This window comes from Dendrobium catenatum, unplaced genomic scaffold (assembly GCF_001605985.2).
Source record: "Dendrobium catenatum unplaced genomic scaffold, ASM160598v2 fragScaff_scaffold_1117, whole genome shotgun sequence".
Classification (NCBI taxonomy): Eukaryota; Viridiplantae; Streptophyta; class Magnoliopsida; order Asparagales; family Orchidaceae; genus Dendrobium; species Dendrobium catenatum.
In genome coordinates, this window is record NW_021319579.1 from 1263065 (window position 1) to 1287887 (window position 24823).

General features: G+C 38.0%; 1 protein-coding gene across 1 annotated transcript in view; it reads left to right on the forward strand.

The window, feature by feature from the left end:
- The first annotated feature begins 278 nt into the window (after positions 1-278).
- Positions 279-24823, forward strand: part of LOC110113780 (histone deacetylase 6) — a 34880-nt gene continuing 10335 nt past the window's right edge. The window contains exons 1-5 of the mRNA XM_020846470.2: positions 279-975; positions 16538-16978; positions 17086-17228; positions 23099-23189; positions 23276-23406. Coding sequence (XP_020702129.1) covers positions 340-975; positions 16538-16978; positions 17086-17228; positions 23099-23189; positions 23276-23406 — 1442 coding nt within the window. The 5' untranslated portion in view covers positions 279-339. The remainder of the gene's footprint in view (positions 976-16537; positions 16979-17085; positions 17229-23098; positions 23190-23275; positions 23407-24823) is intronic.

Sequence of the window (24823 nt, forward strand, 5' to 3'; positions counted from 1 at the left end):
ATTTGATTCTTAATATGATACAATTGAGAAAAATGATTCATATAGCCAACCATGTCATATAATGGGATAAAAATTTGTTGTTATTGCTATATTGAATATGGGCAAAACCTTAAATAGTTTGAACATTATTTCTATTAATAATGGTCTCCATGGACCTCAAATTAAATAAGTTGTTGGTTGTCAAAAATAGATAAATTTTAGTTGAAATAATTTTTGCTTATATATTTTCATAAAAATAAAATATAAATTAATAAAAAAATTACTCAGTTGGGACCATCTCATAGACATTCTATTTTCCATCTGCGTGGGTTTGCGCCGAGTGTCTCGTGCAAGCCTAAAATGCCCGCTTCTCCAACGGCGGTTTCCGCCGATACCTACTCCTCTGGTGGTTCATCGCTGCCGTCGCCATCAGCACCAGACGCTCGGAAGCGGCGGGTTAGCTACTTCTACGAGCCTTCTATAGGCGACTACTACTACGGGCAAGGGCATCCGATGAAGCCCCATCGAATCCGTATGGCTCACAATCTCGTCGTCCACTACCGCCTTCACCATCTCATGGAGGTGTGCCGCCCCTACCCCGCCTCTGCTGCTGATATCCGCCGATTCCATTCTGAGGATTACGTCGACTTCCTTGCCTCCATCACTCCCCAATTCCTTGCCGCCTCAGCCTCCACTTTCGGTTCCAGCGTTGCTGATGATGGCAACAGTGTCCACCCGTTCGAGTCCTCGTCGTCTCGGCAGCTCCGACGTTTCAACGTCGGCGAGGACTGCCCGGTCTTCGAGGGCCTTTTCGAGTTCTGCCAGGCCTCCGCCGGTGGATCCATCGGCGCTGCCGTCAAGCTCAACCGTGGTGACGCCGACATCGCCATCAACTGGGCCGGGGGGCTCCACCATGCCAAGAAGTGCGAGGCTTCGGGTTTCTGCTACGTGAACGACATTGTCCTTGGGATCCTCGAGCTCCTCAAGTTTCACAAGGTGATTACCTGCCACACAGATATTCTAGCTTAATCTATCGTTGATTTTGATTTCATTTTGTCTCCAGTTGCTTAAGAATGTTATAAAATTTGATTGGTTTGTGGCTGAGGCGGATGCATCCTTTTTTTTAGGAGGGGGACAAACTCAATATATAAAAAAGTAAATACTATTAGCAAAATTTTAAGTAATGCATTGTATTTCATTATAATTTATGAAGCAAAAAAGAAAATTACAAACTTTGCATTATACTTTATATTTTCTGATAATGTTGCATAATGATTTCATTTAGAACAGAATCAAATACATCTTTCTCAATATATGACACTAAACAATCATTGAGTCAAGTATCACCGACTTTGTTACACAGTCGATGCTTAGTAATCTTATTGCAGAAAATGCTCTCTCCACCGTAGCAATTACAACTAGTAAAGTCAATGCCAAAATAATAAGCTTATAAACTAGGGGATGCATAATATTTTTTTTATCTTTACAATCTGTTTTGCAATAGCAACAATACTAGTCAAATATGTAAACTCATCACTAGTACGTATATCAATAATATAAGTAGATAGCTGATATTCAAGAGACACAATATCAATCATAGAGAAACCTGCTGGATATAACTCTGCAAGACGAATTAACTTCTCCTTATCATAAGAAGAGAACATATTACTTGGATTTAAATATGTCAGACAAAGAAATAACTCAGTATTAGTTTCAGAGAATCGATTATTAAGTTTTAGAAGTTGCATATCAACAACAGTGTAGAATAAATCAACTTGATAATAATGTAAGTTCGTTATTTCTGTACCTTTTCGTACTGACCGTCCACGAGCCTTGAATTTAGAATCCATATTTGAAACTTCAATTTCAAAAATATTACAAAAACATAAAACTTCTTCAATTAAGCTTCCCATCCATTTTCCCTTAACATCTGCAATAATTGCTTGGTCACTTGTATCAATTTCATTGTATTTATATTATCTTGATCATTTTTTTATAAGGCTTGTGATAATTCATTTGTAATTTTTAAAACATCAATCATTAAATGCAATACCAAGATAAAGTTAAATGATTCCATAATATGTATTAAAACACCTGCTTCAACTGAATGTTGATCATGTTTCCCCTCTTCCTTGATAATTTCAAATACTTCTATCACAGAAACATACATTTTTGTTAGACTGATTAATGTTTGAAAATGCAAACTCCAACAGGTTTCACCAACACGATGCAAATTGGCTTATTGGTTCAAACCTCGACCACTAATTAACTCTCCACCACTTAAATGAAAAACTATTTTATCATGCTGAATAACTTTTAGAGTATTATTTCTCTTACATGAAGCTTCAACAATATTGACAATCTTAAATTGATTTCAAATAAATACTTTACTTGTCAATGATTTTTTGCAACTTACACCAAACATAATTGAAGTTGATGAGCAAAATAATGAATATAGTATGCCCGAGGATTATCTTTCAGAATTAGTGCTTTCAAACCATTAAACTCACCCCGCATATTAGATGCTCCATCATAGCATTGTCCACGTATTCTATATATACTTAATAAATTTTTTGCAAGAAGCGCTTCAATTGATGCCTTGAGTGCTAATGCATTTGTTGAAGATGCATGACTAATAACAATGAACCTCTCAATCTCCTGGCCCAATTTATCTATGTATCTCACTGCAATAGCTAACTGTTTTTTTGTAGACACATCGCGAGACTCATCAACTAGAATTGTGAAGTAAGAATCAACAATATCATTCATGATTACAGCCAAGGTCTCAGCAGCCATAGAACTACAAGTCTCTTTTTGAACTTTTGATGCAATCAACTTTAAATTAGCACTTGCGTTTTCAAATGTCACTATTTTAATCTCTTCATTATGATCAGTAAGAAAATGGAATAGTTCTATATAATTTCTTTGGTTATTCGAACTAGATGACTCATCATGCCAACGAAACGATAGCCCTTGACGAATAAGAAATCGAACACAATCAACAGCCGCAGTTAATATGATGCGGTATTCTTTTTTATTATTGTCTTCCTTGCTCGATCATAAATCAGGAATACTCTTTTCTTGAAGCTTCATTAAAGACTCAGATTTCTGTCTTGCTTTGTTGTGTGCGTTATTATGTTCTCCAACATGACCCAATTGCTTCTCTTTTCGCTTCCTGTTCTTAAATCTCTCACCAACAATTGCATCTCCACCGCCTTGGCTAGTATTAACTTGCTCTTGAGGCTTAAACAAGTAGCAATAAAGACAAAATACAACATATTTTTGTACATTATATTCTATCCAATCATGATATTCTTCAAACCATTTTGAGTTAAATCTACGAGCAATATTTCTCATCATTGTTTGAGGGAAATGATGATGTTTTAGAGCTCTGCGAACTTTATCACGCTCATTCACATCATAACTTCATATTGATGGTCGAATACCAGGATCGGCAGGAGATTGTTAATGTCAATCTCGACACGTTCTTTTCGTTTCAAGAATCGTTCAATTTCTCAAAAACCTAATATAAAATGATTATTAAAATCACTACATGATCAGTTATATCATTGCTCTATAATAATTTTATTGATAATTAAAATCACTAGATATTATATTTGTGAATGTTAATTTTTTCTACCTTTTTGTCCTTACCAGCATATGCATCAGATACTTGAAAAATGATTTGTGCAGAGATAAGCCAAGCATATGGAATAAAGGTTGATAAGTAATTAAGTATAATGACGACTATGGTGAACGAATAATCCAAACTCGCCTTTGTAAGAGTTAGGCTCAATATCTACTTTTTATTAGATTTACATTATTATCACATGGTTTAAAGAGCCTGCTCAAAGGAGCCAAAACAAACACAAAACTAATCTAAGAGCAAAGACGTAAAGCTCCGAAGAAAAACATGATGCCAAAAAACCCAAAACAAAAATCTGCTCTAACACATTATCATCTGCACATGTAAGATTCCAATAAAGTAAAGGAAAATGTCTAGCAGCAAATCCATAAATCCATACTAAAGTAGTTCGTGTAGGAGATGTTTTTACCTTCAATAATGCCAGAAGGGGCTGCGAACCGTGAAGACCAGAAACAGGAAGGTTCACGAGGGGAAATATGGAGATTCGCGAAGAAGAAGGCTGTGGGGTGAACGCTTTAGCTGCAAACGAGAGGGCTACGGTGACCTCTTGCGAAGCCGAGAGGCGACACTTGCCTAGGAGAGGGCTGCGACTGGCGGCTACAAACAGGGGCGCTCGAAGACCTCTTGCGAACAGGCCGAACTACGCGTGATGGGCAAATTTGTTGCAGGAGTGAGTAATTTAGGGCAAAGAGGGTTTTTGAGGAGGGGCAAAAACCCAAAAATGCCCCTCTGTTAATTTTTTTTTTCCCAGGGTGGGCAGCCCACCCTCAATTAACAGGGGATCCACCACTGGTTTGTGGTTAGAAAGATGGAAGAAATTTTGAACCCAACCTTGATTTATGAGGTCCTGCTTTTTCATGAGTAGGTAATTTTCCCATATTTGATGATTAAAAATGCATATGTAGTAGAGTATTTCTTTTTTATTGCAACTCTAAAATTTGTAATCTTTTACTGGGTTCAGTATTGTTGGCCTCTGGAAACGACTTAGTCGAAATTGATAATTCAGTTGGCTGGAGAAGAGAGAATGATGACTGTGATAGGGTATATGAAGAAGAAGAAGAATAAGGAGTGTTATACATAGGGAGTTATCTTCCTATGATTCCTGGTACAAGGATTTCATCACCCATTTTCTTTCCTATCTGCCATTTTTGTTAACAAAAATAGCATCTTTGGCTGCACTGAAATAACGCTTCAAATCTAACTTTTCCACTTTAGTTTGCTTTCATAATGTGTGCACTTCAAGTGCTCTGAATATCTTTTCTTGGTCCTTTTCTCCATGGTTTGTTAGTGAGCACTTTGCTTATAACATTTGGGTTACCTGAATGCCTCACTTGATAATAGTTGGGCTGAGGACCTGTTCGATAATTTTCAGATTATCTCCTTCAGCTTTACGTTCTCATTTTGGAATTATCTTTTGCACATATCATGGAGTTTAGACATTTGTGTTGTCTATAGAATTCATGTTTGAATCAGGGTGTTATGCACCTTGCTCTTAAAAGACTTTTATAAATCAAAAGGAATTCAAGAGTAAAGTCACTGCACCCCAATCTTCAATTTTTTTTCTCCCTTCCCTCCTTGTGACATGATCAAGCTATATTCTTATTGCCATTAAACCCAAAATCTTTCTCTTTTGTTGAAAATATAAGGACAAGGAAGATTTAAGCACAACAATACTCATCAGGTTTGCATGGTCCATCTCCTCTTACTTTGTATTTGTTTATCCCTTGAATTACTTTCCTGCAAAACAAGGAAGTGAATATCTTGAATCTCACTTGATTTCTGTTATGGTTTAGGCCTAATTAACCCCGAAGAGCATCTTTTTCTTCCTTGCAATCTTCTGCATGAGTGTCCTTACCAAGGCTGTGAAAACTGAATCAAACAACGAACTGGAAGAAGAGATTAACAATTCAGTGGTTCGATCGAGGATGAATCGGCTGACATAATAACTATTAATTTTATTCAAATATAATATAAATTTAACTGATCTTTCCTTTTTTAGTCATAACTCATAAGTTCAAATCCAATTTTTCATGAAATCATTTATTTTCTTCCTCCAATATGTGAAGCTCTAAAAATCAAATGAAGATAATAAAATTAATATCATTCAAATAACATAAAATATAAAAAAATATAAGTTGACGTAAAATAAACAAAATGCTAATAGATTGCATATGAGAAGATCATAAAGTACACTAAAATATTTGAAAATGCAGAGAACACACATTCATGATATAGAAAATAAAGTAAGCAAGAGTTCTCAATTCAATAATTCACATCAGTTCAAATATAAAAAAATAAAAATATCTAAGTGAATCTAAAGGTCATCTCCCATAGTTGCATCAACAAAGATATTCCTAAAAGTTGAGTCTCCAAATGTTGCTTCACTGAAAGCTTCCTTCCCAAATTTCTCTAGATGAAGGTTTAAAATTGTGTAATTGCGTATTGAGGTTTTCCGTCTGTGAGGCGAGGCGTAAGCCTCAAGTCGTTTTGAGACGTAAGTCTCAAAATTAAAAAATTGCATAAAATTAAAATGAAGATTTTTAATATAATAACTAAACAATATATTAAAAGATGACATAAGAAATAAATTGTCATATATATGAAAAACAAAAGTGCACAAGGCATAAAGTGTCAAGTAATAAATTGCGTGAAATATAATTGAGATCCAAATATCACAATAAACAATAACAACAACAACAAGAACAACAACATCAAGCCTTTATCCCACTATGGGGTTGGCTACATGAATCATTTTTCTCCATTATATTATGTTAAGAGTCAAATTCTCATTTAAATTTAATAAAAAAGGGTCATTTTTAATATTTTATAACCAAGTCTTTTTAATTCTATCTCTAGCTCTCTTAATATAGGTCAAATCTAATACATCTACTCTCCTAATCAGGTCATTAAAAGGTCAATGTTTTATATGACCAAACCATCTAAGGAGGCTCTCTAATCTTATTTGCTATTAGAGTTACTCCAACTTTTTTACATATATGCTCATTTTGCATTCTATCTCTAAGAGTAAATCCACTCATTCACCTGAGCTTCCTCATCTCTGCAACATTTAACTTAATTGTATGCTTCTTTTTTAATGGCCAACATTCTGCGCCATAAAGCATTGCAAGTCTCACCACCATCTTATAGAATTTCCCTTAAGTTTCAGGGGGACTTTTCTATCACACAACGGGCCTGATGCATTCCTCCACTTCAACCATCCAACTTGAATTTTACTAATAATATGTGATGTAGGACTACAATGCAAAAGTAACTTGATAAGAACATGCACGACTTATTGATTAGAATAATAATGGTTATAACTATTAGCAATTAAAACGACAAAATAAAACGTAAGAGCGGTCACTTCCGTTTAGGCTAAGTTGCACAATAAGAGCTTTGAATCATTAAAATAAAATAGGAAATCAACGACATACTAATATAGTAGCTTTCAATAAAATGGGAGCATGGGGATTTCGGCCAAGAGAGGTAGTGGGGATTTGGAATTATTTCCAAGAGAGGGTGGAGGGATTAGGAAATAAATCCAAAGGGGTTTAATGAGGGGGCCGACGACATCAAGGGCTAGGGAGGATTAATGTTGGAGATTTGAGATTGCCATTTTGGGGTGTGGTGATTAGGAAAGTGTTGAAAGAATTCCAATTAATTTGAAATTCAAATTGGGTTCAATTTAGGAAACTTTCTTAAAATAGATTTAGTAATTTAGGAAATATTTTAAATTTCAAATTGAATAAATTTGAATTCAAAATCTGCCCAAATTATTTCAATCCAAAATAGGCAATAGAAATCAAAGGGGAGAGGGGATCTAGGGCCCGCGGGTTGATTGGGTTCGGGTATGGGGGCCGGCGACTAGGTGGGGTGTATGTGGAGCTCATTCGAGTAAGGGGAAAGTGCTTGGGGAGGGAGGAGGTCTTTGGTGTGATGATGGCAGGTGGTGGTGGTGGGAAGGGGAAAGGAAGAGATAGGAAATAAAACCACGAACCCGACTCATCTAGGTTGATGTGCAATTCTCCCTCTCTTAGGGATCTCACTCCGATCTCTCAAGCTCTCACAAGAACTCATGCAAAGAGAAGAATTATTTTAATCAATCATTCATTAGCTTCAATAGAAGAACACTAGGGCTATAAATAGCCTCGTACGAATACTCATAAAAATAAAAAGGACGATAATGCCCTTAGGGCTTACATACGATCTCCCCTAATAAAAGGGTACAACGGGAAACTAATGAAGCAAACTAATAAATCAAATACAATATGACATTATAAATAAGAAAATACATAAAACAACTTAGAAATACAATGACTCAATCGTGGCCATAGATCGACGATCACGTCTCTGATAGACTCTCCACGATCTGATGTCCCCATTAATATGCTCATCTATTTCACCATCACATTCCAAATTTTCCCTTCCCCTAAATGGATTAGGGTTTCCACCTCTCCTGGCCGCCGATGGTTTCCTTCGCTTCCGATGTTGCCGGATTTGGTTTGGCGTCAAGCAATTTCATCAACATATCTTCCACCACGGTGAACTTTCCTTTCATCCTTTCATTGGTGGATGCAATTTGATTTTGAAAATCAGAAATCTTCTCCTCAAAATTAGATTTGAGTTGCCCAAGTTCTCTCTCCAAAACTTCAACTTTCCTTCCGTCAATGAAAGGATCGACGCGCTCTAATAACAATTTGGTAGAAAACAACCACCAAAATAGGGTAAACTTGTAGAAATTCAGAGAAAAAAAAACAAGTTTGAGAAGATTTTGATGAAAACTATAGGGAAATAAAAAAAGCACTTGAAATTCACTAATAGTTGAAAAGAAACAACCCAACACAATGAATCTTCAATTCAAGAGGAAGATTCAACTCTCCAAATCTCTAGCATAAGCTTAGAGCCTTGAAAGCAAACACAAGAGATCTCAAACTTCAGCCTAAATTCAAGATAACCCTAACCCTAGCCAAAAAGTAAAATACTTAAAGAAACAATAAAATTATTTAATGCAATCTCTGAACAGTCCTCATATTTGAATTTTCACCCCTAAACCCATGCTCCCATTAATGCTTGGGCCCCGCTCCTATTCCACCCCCTTCTTAGTTCCCTCCTCCTGTAGCAAAGAATCGGTCCAGGCGGGACCAATTCAGCTTGGGCTAGCCTAACACAATCTCTTATGAACAAGGTCTTCAGGCCCTATCTCAGGCAATTTATGTTGGTGTTCTTTGATGATGTCCTAGTTTACAACATGGTAGAGGGGGAGCACTACGAGCACTTGAGGAGGGTGCTAGAGGTGTTACAGGAGCACCGGCTGAGCGCCAACATGAAGAAATGCTGTTTTGCTCAGGTCAATGTGGAATACTTGGGGCATATCATATCTAAGGAGGGGGTGGCAGCAGACGAAGCAAAAATTGAAACTATGTTGAGATGGCCAGTGCTTAAGAATATCAAAGAGTTGAGGGGATTCCTAGGGCTGACATGATACTACAAGAGGTTAGTGAAGGGGTACAACACCATTCCATAGCCATTGACAGAATAGTTGAAGAACGATGGTTTCCTATAGGGGGCGGCCACAGTAGCATTTGAGAGCTTGAAGAAGGCCAATCTATATCCTATAGGGGGCGGCCACAGTAGCATTTGAGAGCCTAACACAATCCCTTACCAGACTTCACTCAAGTCTTCATAGTGGAGATAGATGCCTAAGGATATAGATTGGGGGCGGTGCTTATGAAAAATCATCGACTCATTGCCTATTTAAGCCAAGTGTTGACAACCAAAGCCAGGTTGAAATTAGTTTATGAGAGGGAGTTGATGGCCATTGTACTAGCTATCTAGAAGTGGCGGTCCTACTTGTTAGGTTGGCATTTCTTCTTCAGGACGGACCAAAAGTACTTGTTGGAGCAGCGAATGGTGACAAAGGAGCATCAGAGGTGGTTATCCAAATTACTAGGATATGAATTTTAAATTCAGTATAGGCCAGGAGTGGAGAACACGATGACAGATGCCTTGTCCAAATGTATGGGGAGTTACAGGCGACAATAGTGTCGGTACCTCTGATATTGGATTGGGAGGCCATTTAGAAGAGTGCACGGGATGAGGAGTTGGGGAAGATTAGGGTTGATTTACTGAAGAATGGGAGTAGTCACCTAGGGTATTCTTTGGGGGGAGAGAGACTTCTGTACTATGGAAGATTTTTTATACCTAGGAAATCAATCCACATTTCACACTTACTCTAGGAGTTCCATGGGAGCTCTATTGGGGGTCATTCAGGGGTGCATAAGACATGCAGGAGGCTAGCCTCAGAGTTGTATTGGAAGGGGATGCATAAGGATGTGAAGGAGATGGTAACCATATGTGAGATATGTCAGACGACAAGTACATGACCATGTATCCAGGAGGATTACTACAACCTTATTCTTTACCATGGTTTAAAATTGCGCAATATGAGGCTTGCCTTGAGGCCAGCCTTTGCGCAATTCCAGTAAAAAACGCCTCGATGCTAACGCCTCGAGTTTTTTTTATGAGGCTTGCGCCTCAACTTGGTTGAGGCCCGAATTGAGGTCCGCCTCGCCTCACTAGCATGAGGCTTACGCCTCACGCTATATATATTAAAACTTACATAAATCTTGAAGTAAATGCCCGACATTGAACTCTATAGGAGAGGAGGAAGGGGAGAGAGCAAAAACGCCTCAATACCCGAATACGCAATTTTAAACATTGTGCTTTACCAAGTCGGGTGTGTGAGGAGGTATCCATGGATTTCATAGATGAATTATCCCGATCAGAAGGGTTCACAGTGATTCTGGTGGTAGTAGGCAGATTGAGCAAGTATGCTCATTTCATTCCCCTGCGACATCCATACACAACAGTATGAGTGGCATCAGTTTTCATCAGAGAGGTGGTCAAACTATATGGAGTACCAGAGTCTATAGTATCAGACATGGATAATGTGTTCCTCAGTCATTTTTGGAGGGAGTTGTTTAGACTACACAGGACTATTGAAGAGGAGCGCCTACCACCTGCAGATTGATGGACAGACATATGTGGTCAACAAGAGCTTGGAAACATATCTAAGACGCTTTGTGTCGGAGACACCCAAGTTGTGGGCTAAGTGGCTGGCATGGGCAGAGTATTGTTATAACACCTCTTATCATTCCATTTCACAAATGACCCCATTCAAGGTGTTGTATGGAAGGGACCCTCCTTACCTAGTGCATTTTGGGTATAGTAGCACCCCAATTTCTTTAGTAGATGAGTATTTGGAGGAGCAGGACTGGGTGTTGGAAGAATTAAAGAGGCATCTATTGAGGGCCCAACAAATTATGAAGAATCAGGCATATGGATATAGGACGAACATCCAATTTGAGGAAGGGGAAAATGTGTTCTTAAAGCTCCGACCTTAAAGACAGAAGACCATCATCAACAGGAGAAATAAGAAGCTGACACCCATGTACTTTGGACCATTTGAGATAGTAGAGAGGATCAAAGCAGTGGCATATCAGCTGAAATTACCACCAACAGCGACTATACATCTGATGTTCCATGTATCCCAGTTGAGGAGGGCAAATGAGAATCATGCCACAAGTTCTAAGTTACCAGTGATGCTGATAGAGAATTTGGAGGTGGTTTTAGAACCCTTGGAGATGATGGGGGTCCATTAGGAGAGATTATTAGGTGCGGAGTGCGGACATGGAGAATTGTCCGCACAAGTATTGGGTATACTGCTAGGTACCCAGTGCTTGTGCGGATGGTGCGCACTCCGCACCTAATAATTTTTCGTCCGTTAGAGAGATGGTGGAAATAAGGAAGTGCTAATCAAATGGAAGAGTCTTCCAGACTACAACGTCACGTGGGAGCCTTATGAGAGGGTGAAACATCAGTTTCCCTCTTTTCACCTTGAAGATAGAGTGATTCTTTGGGAGGTGGGTAATGTTAGACCGGTTCATATTGGACCGGTCCAGCCGGCCCCTTTCCAAGGGATGACTCAGGTTTATAGAAGGCGAGCAGCAAGAGAGAGAGAGAGGTGGGGTCCACTAGGGATTTAAATTCAAACTTTTTGGAGCCAAAGGAGGGGGCTACAAGGGCTGATATGTCATTTGGGCTTAAATGATTAATTGCATGGTTTAAGTAAGGAGGAGGAATTAGGGTTAGGATTATTCTTTGATTTGTGACTGATTTGGAGTCTATTGTTCTTAGTGTTTGGGCTCTAGCTTTGTCTAGAGATTGGGAGAGAATGATCCTCCTCTCGAATTGAGGATCACTTGTATCTTGTTTGTTTTTCTTTCGTTAGTTGATTTTTCTCAATAAAGTGGGTTGTTTTTCTCTGATTTTCTCTCTACTTGTTGAGTATTCTCATTGTTTTTGCTTCTCCTGTTAGGGTTTACTTGAGATCTTCAAGTATACTCTAACAATTTCCAATATCAAATTATCACAATCAAGATCTAACATCAAAACACAAGATCAAACCTTTACAACAGTTTCAAGTATTGAAACTCTCTTCGGAAATGAACGGTTTGACATCTTGTCCAAATTCTTAAAATCTCCAACATTCAGCCAAGTATCTCCTTCATTATATCATCATCATATGGAGCATCTGGTGCTGTTATTCTTGTTATTTCACTAAGATAGGATGCAATGGAAACCTTCACATCCATGTCTGAATGCCCTAGAAGATCCTTTGCAATCAATGCCTTCATAGTTGGCTGAACAACAATTAACATTGAAGTAGTGGAGATTATTCCATTCTTGACGTTAAATTTTTAGCTTTATCAAGTAGCAGAAGTTGTTGTAAATCGGGTGGAGGAGACACCATCCTCCAGCATTAAATCATTAGGCGACATTTGCACAGAGGTGCACGAGAGAGGCCGCAGGCACAAAAATAAGGGCTTTAAGCTCTCGGTCCCTTGTAGGCACGCACAAGAAAAACTCTTGCATGACTCCTCCGGTGCTCGGTTTTGGTTCAACGTAGGTAAGAACGTATGCATAGAGACTCGACCTCCTTTGCATGTACGAGGGTTCATGCTTGCTCCTCTTCGCTCGACTTCTAGGAAGAGATGCTCGAAGTAGATGACCAAGTGGAACGTCGCTCCTCTCTCTATCGCTTGCAGAGATGAAGACTGAGCATGATGCCGCCATTCCTAGGAGGAGGTCCTAGTTGTTGTCCAGATGAATGCATGAGGAGGCCTCGCGCTTGACTTCTATCGCTTTTGCTCAGTTGATTCTGGATGTTACATGCAAGAACAAAGATCGAGCCCGATATTGTTGTTCTTAAGAGGTCCTGGTTGTTCCAGACGCACGATTTCTAGTCCCATGCTATCACATGTATGCAAGAGGAAGATTTCGCTCGGCTCGCCCCAGACACATGAAAGAGGAGCCCTCTTGCTTGATCTCTTCTCGGTCTTGGATGAACGAGAGACAACCGTCTCTGCTTCTTCTGGTTGCAGGCACAAAATAGAGGGCACAAGCAGTTTGGACCACTCGACTCTTGTTCGATCTCTAATGACAATGAAGACCGCTTGCTCCTCTCCGCTTCCTTCGATTTTTATATCCCAACTATTTCAATAATGAAGGCCGGTGGAAGGATTATCATTCCTCAAAATTTCGACAAGGAAGGCCAGTGGTGGGAACCTGACTCTGATACCATGTTAAATTTAGAGAATTGGAGAGGGAAAAAGCTTAATTTTATTGTGATCTAGGTGAGCCTCCCACAGATATCCATATCGGCCATGGGATCAAGGGGCAAGGGAAGGCTAGGATTTAACAAGAACTCTACCTCGCGTGAAGCAATCGAAGTCGAGCAAAAATGAAGGAACAACAATGCGTCCAATCAGTATAAGAAGCTCATGTCACATACAATCTCTACCTCTCGTGAACCAGGCAAAGTCGAGCAGCGATGAAGCGCGTGAGAGGCAAGAAAGATGGCTACGCTTTCAAGAAGCAAGCTCTTGTCGTCACTTTCAATCCAATAGGAAGAACATCATTGAATTGTCATGACTTCTGATCCGACTGTAAGTGATCGTCATCGACGAAGGCGAAGAAGCTCTGATTTCAATCTCCCTCTTCAATTTCTTTAAGAAACAAAAAGTTCTCTTTTCTCTTTCAAACTTTTGCTCTCATTAATCCTCTTATACTTAAAGATTGAAAATTGATAAAACAATAAAACAAACAATTTCAAAGTGAAGGATGAAAATCAAGAATGAGATCTCACTCATGTTGTCCATCACCATTTGATGTGATACAAACAGGAATTGCATGGAATTGATAAAATATGATAAAGCTTACCACTTTAAGGTTAATGTATCACAAAAATTAACTTTAAGGATTTTCAATTGAAGTTTGATATGACATGCAATTACAAGCTAGGAGAACAAAACAATTAAATAATATCAAAATTACAATAAAACTAGTTATGCATAATAAGAATCCACGGGTTAATATTTAGAACATTCACCTAGAGTTTCCTATCACTCACGCTCTAAGAAAGGCTTTAGCGAAGAGATAATTTCAGCAATTCAAGTGACGCCACCAAAAGAGATAGGACACCAATGGTCTTGATCCACGGGAAGGTAGCCAGAGAAGGTGACATGGGTGGATGCCCGATGAGTTGCCACTGTCTAGAGGGTCGTTGTTCGTTGATAGTCTCAGCTAGGTGGAATAGTATACGGTCAACGTAGTCGTAGACGGAGTCTTCTATCTCCCAATCGGGGTCGAAGATTGACGATTGAAGAATATCTATTTGCCCTTGAGAATCGTAAGCGAAGCCGTGGTCTACTTCAAGATCGGCCATCCATGGATAAAGGAGCTTCCTCTCTTGGGGATCCTTGAGGGCTGACAACTTGTGAAGGATGAAGGGGGGTGGGGGTGGGGGTGGTTTGAGAGGATTCAGGGAGGGGATGGTTAGGGTTAAGAGGATTTTTGGACTTTGGGCTAGGGAGGTGGAAGGAAATAAGTTAGAAAATCTGAATTGAATTTCAGCTTTTCAAAAGGGATGGAAGGGAATAATTTGAACTCAAAATTATCTCAAAAGAGGGCTAGAGGGGCCGACGGCTTAGGAGGGATTTATGGGGATTTTAATTGGGGTTAAGGATTAAATTGTAGAGAGAAAAGGCAAAGGGGGAGGGCCGGCCATATGAGGAGAGAGGGAGGGTGTCTAGGTTCGATGTTTGTGGGCCCTTGACTTTAATTGGTTATTGAAATCAAATCTTAGATTTAATTAAGGAGATTTTCTAAATTAGATTTATCAATGAGGAAAGAGTTTGAAATTCAAATAAGAAACTTTCCTAATCAATAATAGGCTATTTTAGGAAGGTGATTAAGAGGAAAATTGAATTTGAAGTCAGGCTTTGTGGGGACTACTTGGCCGGCGGCTAGGATGGCCTTGGGAGGCGGGCGGCTATGGCTTGGTTGGGACGGCGGTAAGGAGGAGGCCGGCGGTAGGTGGGTGGGGAAGGGGCCGATTGTGGAAGGTTGGGGAAAGGGGAGGGGAAAAAGGGCAAGGTTGGCATTTTGGGTATATTATGAAGGGCTGCCGGCGGTGCTGCCGGCGGTGGAAGTAGGGAAAGAAGGTAGAGGTAAGCCGCGAGCCTTGGACTCTTCCGAAGACTGACAGATATTACAATCACCCTCACCAAGGGCTCTCTTTCTTCTCTCAAAGCTCACAACATTGAAGAATATATAAAATGAACAACACATAAAATGTATAAAAAATAAAGGCTCTTGATCGTGGTCGTCGATCTCCAATGCCTCCTCTGATACACGCCAAAATCTCCTGTTGATGTCCTCATTACCATTCCTCCAAACCTCATATTCATGCTTGAAATATGCCCCTAAATCACACATTATGATTATGCTCTAAAGCACACAAGTCCTCCTGGCTACTCGTGCCTTTGAGCCACTTGGTTTAGTTGATATAGCATAAAGCCCATTGTCAGCTCAGATCAGCCTTGAAATTGGGCCCCTTGGAATTTTTTTTCAATCTTAGTTTTTGATTTCTTTGTATGAGGGAGCTCGTTGGCCCAATATCAACTTTGAAATTGTGCCTCTTTGAATATTTTTCAACCATAATTTGATTTTTTTTATGAGAGAACTTGTTGTTCATAACAAATCCTCAAATCGGAAAAGAAAAGTTCTAGAATCATGTTAAAAAGTCAATATTCATCATAATCCTTCTCACCCTTAGACTCGGGTTAGTGATGGTGTCTTAAACTCAGTTAATTGTGACAACCAAGTTTAAATGAGGTTTTTAAAATAGTCAAGGTCTATTTGTGGTCAGTCGATAAACTTGGTAAGTGATGGAACTTCAAATCACTATAATGCATTTGATGAAATAAAAATCTCGAAGGGCAAAGTGAACTATATAATTAACCCAAACATCACAACTAGTTTCCTGCCAGTCGAAGCACAGATGCACAAAAAACTTATGCTTCTCAACTCCTGAGAAGAAATGTAATCACTTGATTATTGCATCTAAGGCATTTAAGTAAATAGAGAATCTCTTGGATACATTTTTCATGGAAAATACGCTACTTCCTTAATTAGTACTCCAATAAGCTCCAAAGTGAGAGATAGGAAGCATAAAGTGCTACTGAATCTGCAAACTGATTGTTTGTGGTTGCTTCCTTTTGAAGGCGTGACATTAGTCTTTTTTTATATGCCATTTTATGAACGATCTAGTTGGGTGTAAAAACATATTGCTTTCACTTTTGTCACTTTTTATGTGCCATTTTTTGAACTTTATCTAGTTGGGTGTAAAAACATATTGCTTTCACTTTTTTCATGCATTTTCTTCAGTTTGTAGGATTAACTTTATTTTGCAGTTTCAGGTAATGATATGAAATTTACATTATTTTACCTTGATCAGCAAATTATGTTGATTTGCCACCTGTTATTTGTCTGATTTGTTCAAATGTGCAGCGTGTACTCTATGTAGACATTGATGTCCACCATGGTGATGGTGTTGAAGAGGCTTTCTATACAACTGATAGGGTCATGACTGTCTCTTTCCATAAATTTGGGGACTTCTTTCCAGGAACTGGTCATATTAAAGATGTTGGTTTTGGCACTGGAAAATATTATGCTTTAAATGTTCCACTGAATGATGGAATTGATGATGAAAGTTTCCAGGGATTATTTAGACCTCTGATTTCGAAGGTCATGGAAATCTATCAACCAGATGCTGTAGTTCTCCAGTGTGGTGCGGATTCGTTGGCCGGGGACCGGTTAGGTTGCTTCAATTTGTCTGTGAGGGGGCATGCGGATTGCTTAAGGTTTCTTAGATCTTTTAATGTACCTCTTATGGTTTTGGGTGGTGGTGGCTATACAATGCGAAATGTTGCTCGTTGCTGGTGCTATGAGGTTGATTGGCTGTTCTATACACTTATTTTGTATCATATTGTTCAATTTTCTTGGTGGTTAATGCACTTTATATTTCTTTCAATATGTATTTCAACTTGGTGGTACAGACGGCAGTTGCAGTTGGAGTTGAGCCAGATAATAAGTTGCCTTATAGTGAATATTATGAGTACTTTGGCCCTGATTATACCCTTCACATTGAACCGAAAAATATGGAAAATAAGAACTCCCTGAGTGATCTGGAAAAAATCAGGTATGGTTCATCCACGGCATTTTAACTCAAAAAGTTGCTATTTTTTCAGTTACTCTAATGAGCTTGATGTGCTTCATCCTTCTGATTTCTTTCAGATTTGAATAAATTAATATAGTTATATAGAAGAGTGGTGTTTGTTGTGATCAAGCATCAGTTGTGTGAGCCTCTTATACATGAATTTTGCAATTTAAAAAACTTGTACATAAATTTATTCTGCATACCGAAAAGTTAAATTACCAAGACATTGTGCCCAAAAAATATATATATTTTTTAGAGCTCAGAATACTATACTTCCAAGAAACAAATTTCTATGTGTGGATGATGTGACTCTACTTGTAATAGTGTAGTAGTAATTGGGGGTTAATTATAGGCTAATTAGCCTAAGATAGTCATTATAAGTTTATAAATATCTCAATTGGGGAGTATGAGAGTATGATGAAAATAATGAAATCCACCTTCTTTTATCTTGTTTTTCCTCTTTTTCTTTTGGGAATGATAAAGCAACACGAAATGCTCAAAATAGGAACTGGGATTCCTATTTCTGGTGCTCTTGTTGGGAGAGGAACCCAATTCCTATACAGAGTATTTCGAGTTGCCCTTACACTCCTAAGAGAATAAAAAACAAAACAAGATACAAGAAGGAATAATTTCACTATTTTCATCATGGTTCCTACTGCCCAATTGAGGTTATTTATAAACTTGTAAGACTAACTGAACAACTAACCATCCTTCTTAACACTAATTATAAGGATGATTAAAAATTACTCTTGCAAATTAATCATATTTATCTAATTTAATGATAATTAGGATCACATCAGTGGATGAATGATTTCATTCTTCAAACAACATTAGGCACACAAAGTTGTTCTTTTGAATGATGTCCGTTAATCTACATTCATTGCACACAGTCCTGCCCAAAATTACCAACAAGCTGGCACACAGACTCTGATGAATTCTTTCCTACAAAACGATTCTTTTGAATGATGTTCGTTAGTCTACATTGGTGAAGTAGGTGTTCGATTCAAGTGATTTGGGCTTAGCTCACCATTATTAAAAACTAGCCATTCCTTCATAAGGATGAATCATGTCAGAACTTTGAGAGACAAAGTTGTTAATGCATGTTTCTTCTAGTTTTTTTTTTATTGTTTTCATATCATTGATTTGATGTTTGCATGATTCCTTTGACTTGGTAAAGGATTGTCTTTTGGTATTTGCACGACTCCTTAGACCTTGAAAATGATTCAATGATCCTCGTGAATGTTGGTTGTTCGAATGGATTATCAGATCTAACTTAACTCTATGGAAGCCCTATTTAGACTTAGGATTTTCAATGGGACTTTGATTAATTCTAAAAAGATGCATGCTTGGATAGGAGCTATATGGAATGAGTTTCAATCAACTAGTGCCCAATGAATGGTGTAGTAAGCTTTATCAAATATATATTTTTCTCATTTCAAGTGTACCAAGACATGTAAGATATTTTGATGGTTCAACTTTCCAACTTCCATTACCAATTATCCATATTAGATTTTTTTTTTCAAATTATTCACATGTGGAGAGAGAGCATATTATTTCCTTCTTGTTGTTTTTGTTGTGGGCTCCAAGTGAAACGATGGTGAATTTTTTTTAGGATCTGAAGTTGTCCTTTCTACATGTCATATTGTTTTAGTTAGGAAAAAATGGCTTTTTGAGAAATAGGTGTCTAAATAGAGGCACTTGAATCAAGATGCAAATATGTTCCTAAATAACATATGATAATTTTCATATAAGTTATATGAAAAGTAATTATGCTATGCTAAGTATTATTTATGGGCAATTTCTTTTGTAGCACTCAAAATTTGGTTGTTTATAAAACTTGTATTCAACTACTAGCATTTACAACACGAGCACTCAAATTAGGGGTGTCAATATTTGACATGACCCGAAAATCCGACTCGAACTCGACTCAAAAATTTTGGGTTAGGGTCAACCCGGACCTGAAATGGGTTGTGTTCGGGTTCAACAATTCGACCCATTTTAAAAATCAGGTCAGGTTTGGGTTAACCCTTTGACCCGAAATTGACCCGTTTTTGACCCGGAAACCCCAGATTGACCCTTTTTCGACCTATTTTTGGCCTGAAAAGAGGAGTTTGACCCGTTTTTTGACCTGAAAACTAGCAATTTTTTCATGGTCCCGGATCATTCGGGTCGTGTTGGGTTGACCCGGCTCGAAGCCGGTCGGGTTCAGGTCCGAAAAACTGACCCGTTTGCAAAAACGGGTCGGGTTCGGGTTGACCTGAATAGTGTCGGGTCAATTTCGGGTTCGACCCGAATCCGACCTGTGACCCGAAATTGACACCACTAACTCAAATCATAAACAATGGAATAAGATCCTAACCCAAACTTTTTTGTTTTCATTAAATTTTCAATGAGAAAGATATATTAATAGTTAATTTTTTAAACATTTTTTAAAAAATATTGAGAATTGCTTATCTAGATTTTGTTTGATCAATTTCTGAGGAAAAGGTGGTGGTGGCCTCCCTTCAAATCTCCTAATTACTCGTTCAGGTTCTTTTATAAGTTCAGGTTATTTTGTTGAAGATTTTTTTTTTTGCTCAACTTCACTATCATCCTTTTTATGAAAATCTTTATATTTGTAAGGATCTCATTAATCTTTCCCACTTCTAAGTTGGATATTATGATTTTGTTCTTCCATTTCTTTATAATTAATCAACCTATCGAGTTGCCCTATTTGATCTTCAATTTTTTTTTAAGAGCATAATTTTGATAATTAATTTTCTTTCTTTGGATATTAGTTTTGTAGATAACTAAGTTTCAAATGACATTTGCTTAATTTTTCCTTTATTTTATTAGTGCACATGCCATTGCTTTGTTCTGCATGTGTTGGTGCCAAATCTCCATCATGTTTGTGTTTGACAAATTTTAGACATTGCATGCCCTTAAAATTCAAAGTATTTGTGCATCTTACGAGAATGTTTTGCAAAGTGAGACTTGTAATCTATATACAGATCTATTAACAGATAATAAGAACAGGTAGAGAGAGATGCAAAAGTGATAGCAGTGTTTTATTTTAGCTTTTAAATCTCCTTAGTAGTTAGGTCTGTTATTTTTTCTTAATTTGTGTTTGTTTCATGTCTTTATTGTCCTTTTTTCTTTATAAAATAGTGTAGTAATTTGTTATTTCTTGTGTCTTGTGGTTTTGTATAAATACCTCATGTTATTTGGGAGAGAAGAGATTTTTTAGAAAATAATTCAGTTTACTCTCAAAAAAAAAAAGGGTAGGAAATTTTGTCATTGGGGTGTATTTCCCCTAAAATTAGAGAGTAGAGGAAGAAAGCGGTTATAGCGGGGTCTAGGATTCCACCATCGTCAACAACCAAATCATGTATCACCTGTCGGCGGTGTCTAGCCTTCTTGCAGGGCAAAACAGCTGCTGTACCTTGCCACTGAGATCCATTTCAGCCTAGTTCTCCATCAAGACCCTTCCAGGAGTGAGTTTCCAGTAGTCTTGTGGGCAAGGCTGGAACTGTACCTTGCCACCGAGAGGGTTGTTTCCAGCTCAGTCCACCATGAAACCTTCTAAGAGTGGCCATCCATCAATCTTAAATGGCAAGATAGTGGTTCTGACTCATTGGCGAGGGGTGTTTCGGCCCAGTCCATTGTGAAATCCTTCTGGGCGTGGCTATCCAGCAATCTTACCTTGAAAAACCCTTGCTGACCTTGCCATCAACAGCTATTTTTAGTCCATCCTACCTTAAGACATTGTCCATGAAAGTTTCTGCAGAATTTCATTGGGTTGAGAGCAGCAAGGTGACAACAAGAATCGAAGAAATCCAAAGACATAGGTTGTTGGAGTAAGGAGTTATTTGAAGTGCAAGAAGCATTTATCAGGTCACTGTAGGTTTTTCCATCTAATCCTCCACCTCTCTCTATCCATGATTTTGGATACAAGAAGGATCGTGGTAGGTTAAAGATATTGGATCAACCACCTAAAGGTGGGCTACCGATATAGAAGTGCCGGAGGGCCTTGGGAAAACTCCAGTGAGGCTGATTTTACCTAATTCGTGGAAGGGCAGCAGATTGTTGGTCTAATTTTGGTGATTGTAAAGTTTGCTAGCTTTGTGTAATCTTGTTCTTTTTTTTTTTAAATTTCCCTACTTGGATTGATAGTCAACAATTTTGTTCTATGTTATAAGGTGTCTAGCCCTTCTTTATTTCTATTCAACCGGTGTTAAATTTTGATATCAGAGCCCTAAGTTAAGATGCCTCCTAGGAGAAACCAATATCGCCAAAGCTAAGAATTAGTTATGAAAGATTTGCACAATCTTGGTTAGCAGCTTATGGAAAGGAGTGATCGGGAATCTCGTTCGCTTCATTTAAATGACCACCATGTACAGTGCGAAATTGAAAACCCTTTCTATCGAGCATTTCAAAAATCATCTGTAGAAGAGTACCAGTGGAGGGATACAAGGCGACCCATACAAACTGGGAGGGAGTTTAAGGACTGCTTATTGGAACATTTCTAAACCAGCAGGGGAGAGGACTTCTATGAGCAATTCTTCGCCCTGACCTAGGAGGGGACATTGGTGAAGTACTTTGAGCAGTTTGAGCACCTCGCCAGCTGACTGGTCTGACTTCCGGAGACTATACTAGAGGGAAATTTTATGAAAGGGCTCAGGCCAAAGATTCGGGCGGTAGTTAGGGTGATGAGGCCCCATGATTTGGGAGAGGCTATGAAGCAAGCCCAGTTAGCAAAGGATCAGAGGCATCTAGAGAGAGGAGCTGGAGGCAGCAACTCAGGAGGTTTGCAAAGGATGAACACCACCTTTTTAGCATCCAAGGAGCTGACACTGGGTATTTTTAAGGAGACCTGAGGAAAACTTCAAGAAGCTCACAAAAGCTGAGTTGCAAGAAAAGATGGCAAAGGGGCTATGTTTTAGATGTAAGAAGAGGTATACAACAAGGCACAGGTGTAAGGACCGAATTCTTCAGGTGCTTACGGACAAGGTGGGTTTTTGGAAGGGGAGTATTGATGGACTTGCCAATTTGATTGGGAGGGATTTAGGAAGTTTTGTAATTAAGAGGGAGTTGTTTAGGAATGTTCTTAATCAAAGTGGAATTATTTTGGAAAATTTTAATTATGATTGGGAGAGAATTATTTAGGGCAAGAGATCTAATTTGAATTCAAATATGGTAAATAATTATTTAAGGAGAGGGGGTTGATTTGGAAGGGAATTAGGGGAGCCTATTTAAGGCTAACAATAGGGTGATTTTAGGATTTTGTTTTGAGGTTGAAATTAGAATTTCTTAAGTTGTGAGGGCTTTAGCTGCCGGCTAGGGATTTTGGAGAGCTAGATCTTCCTCTATAATTGAAGATCCAATTGTATCTTGCTATTTTCTTTCATGTATCTTGCAATAAAAAAAATTTTGGTGTATTCTTCTTCCTAATTTTTTTTTGCTGTTCGTTGATTTTGAAGAAATTGTATCCACTTTCTATCAAATTCTCATGTAAAAGTTGGTGTAAATTTAATCAATTACCTCAGAGAAACAAAAGGTTCAAGGAAAGAAAATGTCTTATTGTTGTAAGGGGGTTTCAATATTTGTTTTCGAGTTGCTGAAATAAAAAAAATAAAAGAAATCACCGAGGGTGGCTTGTTTGACTTCTAGATGTGCCATGACCTAACCTCACTCCACCCCCTTGAGAATTTGAAGGGTTACAAACTTCATCACTGTTGTCTATACTTGGTAATTATGCACCATGCACATGTCCATAGGAAATTGTGTTAGTAACAAATTCTTTCAATAACCTGTTCTTGACTTTTTATTTTTTATTTTTTATTTTTTAACCTGTTCTTGACTTGCTTATGCAGAAATGTGCTATTGGAGCACCTTTCAAGGCTACAACATTCTCCTAGTGTTCCATTCCAGGATAGACCACCAAAGACAGAGTCTCCTGAAGAGGTAATTTCTAATAATATTGAAGTTAAAACAATTAGTTTATCAGCATTAGGCATTTTATAATGAACTAAAAATGTAAATTGATGCAGGAAGAGGTGGATATGGATCAGAGGCCAACATGCAAACTTTGGGATGGCGAGAGTTATGACTCTGAGCCCGAGGATCTGGCTCCACACTATGGTGATATTGTGGAAAGTCATTCTACACCAAGTCATGACAAGTAGGTGGAGTATTTATTTCTTGATCTATGACATCAATACTGTCAAAAGTATTAGGTAATCTTAGAGAAATTTATTCCAATGCCCTTTATACTTGAGACTAACCTATGCACTTTTTCAATTAAAGTAGGCCATTAAAAAATAAATAATTATACCAATTCATGAAATAATTTTATGCGGGATAATTTTAAAGGGCATAAATGACAATCATCACATTAAAATATAGTGGGTGAAAAAACAAATATCAAGTGCCGTTCATTCCAACTTCGATTATCTTATTAGATTACCTTAAATAAGTATAATTTTGATTTCTAGCTTAGGATTATATAATCTTTACAACTATTTATTCCACATTCTTCATCATTCATATGCTCTCTCCATCACTATATTGTAGCCACCCATAACTTCTAGTATCTTATTGGATTCATCTTTTTTGTCCTCAATTTTTACTGCTTTGGATCTTGAAACTCTTTTTCTTATCATTCATCTAACTTAGGATTATGTATTCTTTTATCTTACAATAATTTATTCCACATTCGTCATCATCTATATGCTCTCTCCATCTCTATATTGTAGCCACCCATCTCTTTTTGTATCTTATTGGATTCATCTTTTTTGTCCTCAATTTTCTTTGTTGTTTGATGTATCATCACCCATCACTCTAAACTATCATAAAAAAATAATTCATTTATGTTGTTTGATGTATTATCACCCATCACTCTAGTTAAGATAAGATGTTCACCTATTTCTTGGGTCCTTAAGGAATGTTGCTTTCCTGTACAATGCCTTGATAACGGAGATTGTCTTGGATGTGTTTAAGGTATTATGGCCTTGCCTCGCCTTGCCTAGGTGCCCATGGGAGCTGGGTCTCATGCTTAATAGCATTAAATCATATGTAACATGCCAGTATTTGGTCTTTACTTTCTCTGTATAAACCTTCTTATCCTTATTTGGTTACTTTAACTTAAGAAATTATTTGTTGGGATAATGCTAATAAAGATGAAAAAAATACGAGATGCCATGATGGCAAAAAACGAAGTGTAGTTATTTTGTTGGGGTGGAAGGTTTCTCTTGTGATGATATTGGAGAGATGGAGAGAGAAATTGGAGAGGTTGTTTGGTTAACATAAAGGTTTATAGGACTGGCCAATCACTGGTCTATATATGATTAGATTTTTGGGTTATGGAGGGAGAACACTAGGTTTGTTGATGTAAATGCCTTGGCGGAAAGCTAAGAAGATATGATTAGGTTTGTGTTGCAAAAGAGGGTAGGCTATTTGAAGGAAGTAGAATGCTTTAAGCTTACTTACACAAGCTAAAATCAAGGGGTACTATCCTAGTGTTCTATTCTTTTTTTTTTTACTTCTCGTTGGTTTTCTAAAATGGCTGAAATCAGATTTCAGCCAAGGCTTTTCCTAAA